This window comes from Coregonus lavaretus (genome assembly GCF_964263955.1).
Source record: "Coregonus lavaretus genome assembly, contig: HAP1_SCAFFOLD_797, whole genome shotgun sequence".
In the NCBI taxonomy this organism is placed as follows: Eukaryota; Metazoa; Chordata; class Actinopteri; order Salmoniformes; family Salmonidae; genus Coregonus; species Coregonus lavaretus.
In genome coordinates this window covers 68,741-79,605 of record NW_028160166.1, presented here as the reverse complement: position 1 = coordinate 79,605, position 10,865 = coordinate 68,741, and the positions used below count along the sequence as shown (strand labels likewise).

The following is a 10,865-nucleotide window of genomic DNA, read 5'->3' as shown; positions in this document are numbered from 1 at the left end:
GGGAACAGGGAGAGATTTGGAACAGAGACAGTAACTCCTGGATGGAAATCTTCATTCTAATGACAGTGAGCAAATCTCCACCCTATTCCCTATGTAGTGCACTACTTTTGATCTGGTCAGAAGTAGCCTAGTGCACTACGTAGGGAACAGGGTGTCATTTGGGCCAGAGTCAGTAACTCCCCTGGGTATGAATTCTCTCTCTATCTTATCTGTCTTCAATATTATGTTCTCCTCTCCTCCTCTCTTCTCTCCTCTATTCACTCTATTCTATCATCCACACCACATGCCAGCTTCAACACAATCCATTTACAAGTTAAAGACACACCTTGGAATAAATAGCAAAGGAAAACTACTACTAGATGTATTTTTTATTTCCCATCACCATGAATCATATTTAATAACTGAACAGTAGCAGACCTAACTTCATCTGTTCCTGACTCTAGATAGTGGATTAAAAAGACCATCAATCTCCAATGATATTAAAGTACAATTCTGAACATTACTGATATTTAAATGTGTAAGTCGCGCTGGATAAGAGTGTCGGCTAAATTACGTAAATGTAAATATACTGAGTGGCAAGTCAAGATATCTGCTGTATTTATTGTTTGGTTAATAGCACCACCTGCTGGACAGGTTTAATGTTGCTTGACTGAGCAGTATGGGAGAATAAAAGATGCCAAACTTAGGGCCGGTTTCCCGGACTTCTCCATTGAACATGCTTTTTAGTCTAGGACTAGGCTTCATCTGTGTCCGGGAAACCGGCCCATATAGTTCAATTAGCAAGTAAGTAACACTACCTGTTCCATGATACTGAGGAAAATTACATTGAGACAGAGAACCAATTGAGAAAACATTTCAATGGTTCTGAATGCCAACCAACATACATTAACAGCAAACATCATGATTAATGTAAATGTAGCCAATTAAAACATTGCATTTGATAAAAATACTTTAAGTTTTAATTAAACTCTGATGATTGAATCAGTCAGACAAAAATGATTGTACAGAAAAACAGAGTATTATATCTGGGGACCATCACCACCTGCATGACTAGTATCTATGTGGACCCTACTACAGTTTAACCAGCTCAGCTATAGACTACACCAGCATGACTAGTATCTATGTGGACCCTACTACAGTTTAACCAGCTCAGCTATAGACTACACCAGCATGACTAGTATCTATGTGGACCCTACTACAGTTTAACCAGCTCAGCTATAGACTACACCAGTATGACTAGTATCTATGTGGACCCTACTACAGTTTAACCAGCTCAGCTATAGACTAAACCAGCATGACTAGTATCTATGTGGACCCTACTACAGTTTAACCAGCTCAGCTATAGACTACACCAGCATGACTAGTATCTATGTGGACCCTACTACAGTTTAACCAGCTCAGCTATAGACTACACCAGCATGACTAGTATCTATGTGGACCCTACTACAGTTTAACCAGCTCAGCTATAGACTACACCAGCATGACTAGTATCTATGTGGACCCTACTACAGTTTAACCAGCTCAGCTATAGACTACACCAGCATGACTAGTATCTATGTGGACCCTACTACAGTTTAACCAGCTCAGCTATAGACTACACCAGCATGACTAGTATCTATGTGGACCCTACTACAGTTTAACCAGCTCTGCTATAGACTACACCAGCATGACTAGTATCTATGTGGACCCTACTACAGTTTAACCAGCTCAGCAGTACCATTATAGAGATAAAACCCAGGATAGAGGGGCTGAGTGAATGTGGTCTGGACTCTGTGGAGGAGGGTCATTGTGTCAGAGACACTGTAGAAGGACAGAGTACCTGTCTTGTGATCCAGGTCCACTCCTACTCTGGAGGACTGAGGGCCTGGTACTTTAGTCTCAACATTATTGTGTCTGAAACAATAACCACCTCTAGAGCACACTAAACTCCAGGACTTGTCATTGTATCCAAATCCACCATCTGTCCCTGTTCTGCTGATGTCTTTATATGAGACTGCTGTATCAACCCACCACCCACTCCACTCCACCTCCCAGTAACAGCGTCCAGACAGACCCTCTCTACACAGAACCATCAAGCAGTTGGTGAATCTGTCTGGATGATCAGGATATGGTTGGACTTGGTCTCTATAGGTCACCTTTCTGTTCCCTTTAGACAGAGAGAGGTGTGTGTCGGCTGTGTTTGGGTCCAGTGTGAGCTGACAGGAATCTGGGAGAAGAGCAGAGCAGAGACCAATGAGGGGAGTTAGAACAATACGTGAAGTCAGATACTGTATCTACCCTGTCTTTGATTAGAGCACAGCAGAGATCAAATCAGAGAAATATGAGGAGTCAGATAGATACCCAGTCTTTGATTAGATCTACTATTGCTATATATTTCTAGAGGGATTGTTAGGAGTGTCAGTAAAAAGAGACTGTTAGTTACTTCAGAATAAAGAGACTCACATTGTAAGAACTGTTCTCTGGTCTTGGGCTCTGGAGGCAGTACAACATCCACTATATTCACTACAGACACACAAACACATTCACAGAGAGAGGGAATGTTATCATCATACCATATTCCACATGTATATGACTAGTAGGGAACTTTCAATGGTCTAAAGTTGATGTTCTTATTATTTTCAACACACCTGTAGTGGAGATCTTGGTCCATTCTCCTTTAAGGACGTCTTCTAGTTTCTCTCTCAGTTCAGACACAGTCTTACTCACATCTCCAAAGTACTGAAGAGGACGGACAACGATGCTGGGTAAGTCTGAAGATACACTGGTACCGGAGAGAGACTGATAACTCTGGGGGGAGAGAGAGAGAGAGAGAGAGAGAGAGGGAGAGAGAGAGAGAGAGAGAGAGAGGGATAGAGAGCAGAACCAAATGATTGAGTTTTAATTTCATATCACATGTATCAAGGCAGTTGAGTTACCTGGAGGAAATGGATGTGATCCTCTGTGTGTGAGAGCTGCTCCAGCTCAGTGCTTCTCTTCCTCAGCTCAGCTATCTCCTGCTCCAGTTGCTCCAGCAGTCCTTCAGCTTGACTCACTTGAGCCTTCTCTTGGGCTCTGATCAGCTCCTTCACCTCAGAGCGCCTTCTCTCAATGGAGCGGATCAGCTCGGTAAAGATCTTATCACTGTCCTCCACTGCTGCCTGTGCAGAGCTCTGTTAAGAGAGAGAGAAAGACTGACTTGTCTTACTTTAATGAGCCATCCTCATTACACTAACACCCCCACCCCTAAAAGCACATTGTGTGACACCACAACCTCCAAAAAATCACATTATCCAGTACCCAACACCACAGTACAATACAACATCCAGCACCACATTCCAACCGTCCATCCAACCCCATCCTCTCCAGCCGTACAGACAGCCCCCCTGAGCCCCCATACCTCCTGAAACATCTCCACACTGTTGATCATTTTGTACAACTCAAACTCAACCCTAAGGCGTCAACAGTGTAGTGGCTTCCTTTCCTCTTTACCATAGCCACTGCCCTAGCCTGAAGCGGGGTTGTTTCGGATGCATACAGTCCACACTCAACGTTTCTAAACGGCCAAACATTCAATGAGATCCAGGGATATAGTGCAACAAAAAATGTTTATTCTTCTTATCTAACAAAAAGGTATTCTCCAATCAACTTAAAGCAGAGATTACTTGAAATGCAAATACATAATATAATATGACCTGTCTGTCTGTATTTCTGTATGTCTATATGGTCAAAAAACTATACCGCTCCCGCATCTAGCAAGGACTCCTCCCCCCGAAGGCCCAACTTCCTGCCTTTATACTAACACAATTAACACAGTACAATGAATGGGCAAGAGGGGGGGCCAAAAACTGAGTTACACTAATAACAAATGAATATATCTCAATCCAGTAAATAAATCATAAAGGTACGTACCTAATATTTCATCATATACATTAATATTTAATATATTTACACAAATGTACATGGAGCTCAGTATGTTCAGTCTTTTATACAAAATATGCCCAAATCGGCTCTAACATACCGGCCCCTAATTGTTGACTGCACTGAATGCACAACAATTACTTAATATTCAAACGTAGAGCCAATACAAAAACATTCTATACCAGAGCACCATTACAGTTCATAGCTATATACAAATATACAAGGTGCCATATAGGAAAATAGTCCATAGATCTCAGTCTGAGTTGAAGTGTAAAGGTGTTCAACTTCCAAAAAATGTCAAGAGTTTGACGTCCACAAAATGTATGACATCAAAGAATGTAAGAGTACGACATCAACGAATCAGAGGTGCACGTGATTCAAAGATGGAGCACTGTGTGTGTGTGTGTGTGTGTCTCACTTCGTCGCCTCAAGAAGCAGACAGAGTTTATTGATAGGTCTCTGTAGGATATTGGTCTTAGTCTTAACCATGACGCTCCGGACAAGACCTTTGGCCCCTGGCAAAGCCTTCACCACACGCCCCATTAGCCAAGAGTTCCTTGGGGCGGTGTCATCGACGATGACCACAAGGTCACCAGGACTGAAGTTTCTCTTAGTTTTGTTCCACTTGTTCCGCTCCTGCATAAGTGGAAGATACTCCCTGATCCATCTCTTCCAGAAGAGGTCAGTGATATATTGTACTTGCTTCCATCTCCTTCGTGAGTATAGGTCACTTCTCTGGAATAGTCCTGGTGGCAGGACTGGCTTTGCTTTCAGATGAAGCAGATGGTTCGGAGTCAGGGGTTCTAGATCGTTAGGGTCATTTGTTACAGTAGTGATTGGTCTGTCGTTCATAATCGCCTCAACTTCACACAAGGCTGTCTGCAAAGCCTCATCATCCAGTACTTGCTCTTTAAGGACTGAATAGAGGATCTTTTTCACCAGTCGGATCAACCTCTCCCATACCCCCCCATGGTGGGCTCCAGAGGGAGGGTTGAATGACCATGTCACTCCTTCCTTCAGTAATTTATTTTGAATCTTGTTGTGATCCAGCTCTTTCAGAGCTTCTCCTAGCTCTCTGTGTGTTCCAACAAAGTTGGTGCCATTGTCTGTTCTGATACTTGTTACTGGGCCCCTTCGACAGATGAACCTGCGCAGGGCATTGATGCAGGAATCAGTATCCAGATAACTAGCAACTTCTAGATGGACAGCTCGACTCACAAGGCAAGTAAAGATCACTCCATACCGCTTCACGTGAACGCGGCCTCGCTTCTCCTCTATGGGGCCAAAGTAATCTATGCCCACATGGGTGAAAGGCGGCAAATCAGGTGCTACCCGATCTTGTGGAAGGTCAGCCATCTTCTGTTCCCCAGCTCTAGCTTGCATCCGCCTGCAGAAGACACAGCTCTTAAGGATCTTCCTTGCTAAGGAGTTGGCACAGGGTATCCAATATCGCTGGCGAAGTCTAGAAAGCATGTGACCTCTCCCAGAGTGGCCAACCTGCTCATGGATGTGGAGTAAGATCAGTCTGGAGATGTAGGAGTCTTTGGGCAGGATCATAGGATTCTTTAGTTCCGTAGGCATAGCAGCTTTGCTTAACCTTCCTCCTACTCTCAGAATGCCATTGTCAACTATTGGATCAAGCTTACAGATTGAGCCGCTTCTCTTGGCACATTGTTTTCCTTTTACAACTAGTGCAATTTCTTGTTTAAAGTGCTGTCGTTGCTCAAATCGAATGATGACCTTTTCTGCTTCATCTAGGTCATCTACAGACAGACTTTCTTTTCCAAACGTCAGTTTGAACTTGTCAATTTGTTCCTTCAGTGAGTTTGTCAGACTCTGATCTGATCCTGGATCAGTTTGGGTGAGAACTTTCCTTTTCTGGCTTAACTGTAGTAGAAGTCTCTTCAGTTTCAGCATCCAGGCAACTGCTTTCTTCAAGCTGTTCCATGTTGAATAGTACTCAATCAGTTTGCTGATCGGACTCTTTTCTTCCACACATGTACTGTTTACGATGACGTCTTTTCTCACCTCTGGATCATCTGGAGGGATGGAGCCAAGCTCCTCGGGGACTTTCGGCCATTGTGTTTCTGTTTTCTCCAGGAATTCTGGTCCTTTGCGCCATCTCTTTGAGTTCAGGAAAGTTTCAACATGTAATCCTCTTGAGGCATCATCGGCTGGGTTGTGTTTGGAGTTCAAATACCTCCACTGTTTTGCTTTCGATAGGTCACGGATCATAGCAACCCTATTAGCCACAAAAGTATGGAATCTCTTGGTATCGTTGCGGATGTATTTTAGCACCGACTGGCTGTCTGTCCAGAAAGTTGACTCCTCAAGTTCAATCTGGAGCTCCAACCTTAACATCCTGTCCACTCGCACTGCCAATGTTGCTGCAGCAAGTTCCAGTCTGGGGATCGTCATCTGCTTGAGTGGAGTCACCCTTGATTTCCCCAGTATGAATGCGATGTGGACCTTTTCCATAACGTTTGTGAACCTAAGGTAGCTTGCCGTGCCATAACCTTGTTCACTTGCATCACCGAAGTGATGCAGCTGTGCGGTCTTGATTTGACCAAAGTTCTCCGGCATCATACACCTGTTGATCTGGAATCTGGAGAGCTGGTCCAGCTCTGAGAGCCATCTCTTCCATGAAATAGAGTGTTCTTCAGGGATGACTTCGTCCCATCCACACTTTAGCTTGCAGAGCACTTGAATAATTTGCTTTGCCTTTAATACGAATGGGGCGAGGAAACCTAATGGATCATAAATAGAGCTGACAGTTGAGAGAATACCTCTTCTTGTAAGGGGTCTGTTCTTGACAGTGACCTGGAAGGTAAACACATCCCTTTCAATGTTCCATCGGATTCCAAGTGCTCTTTCAACAGGCAGCTTTTCTCTGTCCAGGTCCAGTTCTTTTATCTGCTTGGCTTTGTGTTCATCAGGGATAGAAGCTAGTACAGTGCGGCTGTTGCTGACCCACTTGGTCAATTTGAACCCACCTTGAGAGCACACATCCCTGAGGTTTCTTGTGAGAGCTATGGCTTGTTCTTCTGTGGCCACTGACTTGAGGCAGTCATCAACATAGAAGTTGGACTTGACTGTTTGAATCACCTCTTCATCGTACCCCTCACAGTTGTCTTCTGCAGTCTTTCGCAGTGCAAAGTTTGCACAACTTGGAGAGGATATAGCACCGAAAAGATGTACTGTCATTCTGTACTCCTCCAATCTTTTGTTAGTATCACCATCCGGCCACCATAGGAATCGCAGGAAGTCTAAGTCATCTTCATGGACACGTACTTGATGGAACATTCCTTCGATGTCTGCCATCATGGCAATGTGCTCTTGCCGAAATCTTAGCAAGACTCCTATAAGCGTGTTTGCCAGGTCAGGGCCTTGAAGGAGTTCACTGTTAAGAGATGTACCTTTATAGGATGATGAACAGTCAAACACCACTCGTATCGTTCCTTTGCGCTTATGGTGAACGCCATGGTGTGGTATGTACCATACCTTGCCTTTCTCTCTGAGGAGCTGTTCTTGTGGTACCTTCTCGGCGTAACCTTTTGTTATCATCTCTTCCATGAAGCCTTTGTACTCTGCAGCGTAACCTTTGTCCTTCTTGAACTTCCTGATAATATTTAGAGCCCGCTGCTTTGCCATGTCACGGTTGTTTGGCAGGACTATATCTTTGTTGCGAAAGGGCAACGGTAAGTAGTAGTGATGGTCTTTGAGGGTTATGGAGCTTGATACTATCTCCATAAACCTACGATCCTCAGCTGACATCTCACTTTTCTCTTCATACTCTCTCTCAGGGAAGTCATGGTTGTACTGATTTACAAGAAGAACCCCCAGGTCGGCCATTGAGATACGATTGGCCATCACCGTAGGACGCCCGGATTCTTCTGCCATGGTACAACTGTTGAGAGGACCATTCATCACCCATCCAAAGAGGGTTTTCACTGCATACGGTCCGTTGTCTTGGCTATTTATGATTTGCCAGGGTTCCATTGCCTTTGGAGCATTTACGCCAATCAGAAGTTCGACGTCAGCATCAATCTCCTTCAACTGAACCTCTTTCAGGTATGGCCACCTTTTGAGCTCTTTCTGAGTGGGAATGTTCTCTCTTGTCACTGGGATCTTATGTTGGGTGTAGACCTTTGGTAATGCAAGAAATGTGTCGCCTTCCACATTGCCAATCTCTAATCCAGATATCTCAAAGCTCTTGGTAGGACTCTCCTGCCCCATTGTGCGTAGCAGAATTTCAGTCGCACTGCCTTTAGCTTGCAACTGCCTCATGAGTCTCTCCGTACAAAATGTTGCTGAGCTACCAGAATCGAGAAACGCATAGGTTAACACAGACTTGCTTCCATTTGCCACCTTTACTTGAACTGGCACAATTGCAAGTGCACAATCTGTACCGGCCCCGGTATCTTCACCAGCTTCCAGTGAAACAAGAGCACTGCTGACAGTCTCCTCCCGCTTTACTGCTACACCACTCATATCTGCCTTTTGAGATCTAAATCTCTCTCTTCCTTCAATGTGCAGGATAGTGGGGTGCTTTCTTTGACAGCTCTGACAGGTCATCCTTCTTTTACATTCTCTGCTTAAGTGTCCTCTCGTCAAACAGCCAAAACAAAGGCCTTTTGATCTCAGAAACTCAACCTTGAATTCATGTGGCTGTGCCTTCACCTGTTGGCAGTCGACCAATAAATGCGCACCAGCACAAAATATACATGAGATACTGGGAGCATCAGAAGGGTAGGTGCCTGGTCTCTTTACTTTGAATGTTTGTTCTTTTAAAGGTTTTTCAGAGTCACAATCTGCCACTACAGCTACTGTAGTGGCAAAGCTGCTTCCCCTACTCTTGGACTTGAACTGCTGTTTAAAGTCAGCTTCTGTTTTGGGTTTTAAAAACCTTTTGTTGTACAGGGGATCTTGAATATCTCCATACAACGGATCCTGCAGTATTTTGGCCTGTTTTTCCATGAACGTTACCAGGTCACTGAACTGGGCCCTCAGGTGACTTCTCTCTAAAATATCACATGGCATAGACCTCCATTTTTCCCTTAGTTTGTAGGGAAGTTTTGACATGATCAGCTTTATGTTGGAGGGAAGATTAAGCTCTTCCATGTTCTGTAGGTCTTGCATAGCGTTACAGCAACCTCTTAGATAGAGTGCATAACCACCCAGTCCCTTTCCATCATCGGGTTTGATGTTTGTCCAGTTCCAAGCCTTTTCCATGTAAGCAGTGGTGACTTTGATTTCATTGCCAAAGTGTTCCTTTAACAACCTCTTAGCTACTGCATAGCCTCTTCTGGCTTCCATATGCAGACAACTACGGACCAGATCCTTGGGCTGACCAGAGGTGTATTGTTCCAGGTAATAGAGCCTATCCTGGTGACTGCTTGTCTTATCTTCTATAACATGCTCAAATGCACGCATGAATGGCCTAAAGTTTAGAGGATCACCGTCAAACATAGGTATCTCCCTAACAGGGAGTGTGGCTTGTTTGTGCTGTAGTACAAGGAGGTCAGCAATTTCATTCTGCCTTTGCATGACAGTAGAGAGGTTATCATGGCTGGTATTATGGCTGATACCCGCAGTGTTGATTCTGTGTCGATTGCTAGACCTTGCTGTTGGCTGCTGAAGAGTGTGGTTTACGACTGTTTTCGGAATAGGGTTTGATGGCTTTGTGGTCGGTTGTTGTAAAACTCTTTGTAGTGGGGTCTTTGGAACTGCACCTAATGCAGCAAACTCAACAGGTGATGGTTCAGGTTCCACATAGACCTCTGGTTCCTGTTTCTCAAAATAAGAGTTCATTCCATCTTCTTGGCTTAATAAATGGGCTGCCACAGAATGGGATTGAGAAGTTGACTCGGTACTCTCCAGGACCTTCAGTTTGGCATTATATGCTGCTATGTCCGTTTCCAGTGCCATTTTTTCCATCCTAACATTCAGTTGAGCTTTCTCCAGTTCCAATGCATGCTTGTCTTGTAATGATGCTTGGCGAGCTAGTAGGGCTGCTCGTTCTGCCTCGGCTTTAAGGCGTTCAGAGGACACTGAGGAAGCAGTCTTAGAATACTTAGTTTTACTTGATATTTTTGACACATTGGAAATGCTGTCATGTGGTTCAATGAGCGTTTGTGGCTCAACTTCAGCCTTTTTCCATATTTCCACCTCTTTCAGGAAATGTTCATAAGTTCTCATTCTTGGTTGATAATAGTTAATGCTCTCCTGTTCCTGTTCCTCCTCTGTGACCAGCTCTAGCACAGATTCATGAGCCTTCTTAAAGTCATTGAGCACAGCATCAAATGCTTCAAGACTCTCATTCACAGTTGCAATGTTTCCTCCATCAACAAGAAGGACTTTTATTTCATTCATTTTGCGTGTACACACTCCAAGTTTGCCTCTCCGGGCTGCATAGAGTGAATTTAGATGCTCCTCTGCCCTCTCCAGTGGAGTCTTATTTGGGATTTCCTCCTCCATCGTTCACTTTTAGTTCACTCAATTTACAATGACACGGTTGTTGGTTTGATTGTTAAACGTAATGCCCCTTTAGACCTCCTTTAATCTTTAAAAACACAGTCATCCATTTCAGCATATTGACCCATTTTGAATTGCACATGTGCAAGTTTGGCATTTTAGATGCGTTTTAAACATTTCATCCCGTTGAGGTTTTGTCCCTTTAATGAAGTTTTAACACGCAGTATCTTTAGATCCTTAAGTTGCATTCGTTGCGTTGATGGATTGCATTTCCACGTTAGGCCAAATATTAGATATATGATTAGGCTACATTGTGCATAGGATCTGTGTTTCCCAAACTTAAACTTCTTAATTGTTTTCACAGCGCTGTATTTTGAATTCCATTCCCAAGTTTATCAAACATTCCAATTATAAGCACATTTGCGCTTCCATAATATGCATGATCAAACGATCGCCTTGAACAGGGCAGCTCATTCATTCGCAGTGGTTACTCA

At 43.9% G+C, this 10,865-nt stretch overlaps 1 protein-coding gene across 1 annotated transcript; it reads right to left on the bottom strand.

Moving 5' to 3' along the window:
- Positions 1-353: 353 nt before the first annotated feature.
- LOC311122061 (tripartite motif-containing protein 16-like protein) lies at positions 354-8,133 on the bottom strand (the record flags this gene model as incomplete). The annotated part of the gene is made up of 5 exons (XM_084196474.1): positions 354-2,206; positions 2,443-2,502; positions 2,628-2,787; positions 2,916-3,149; positions 7,399-8,133. The coding sequence occupies 5 exons, from the start codon at positions 8,131-8,133 to the stop codon at positions 1,692-1,694; spliced, it is 1,704 nt and encodes a 567-aa protein (XP_084052600.1). The 3' UTR covers positions 354-1,691.
- Between the last annotated feature and the right edge of the window lie 2,732 nt (positions 8,134-10,865).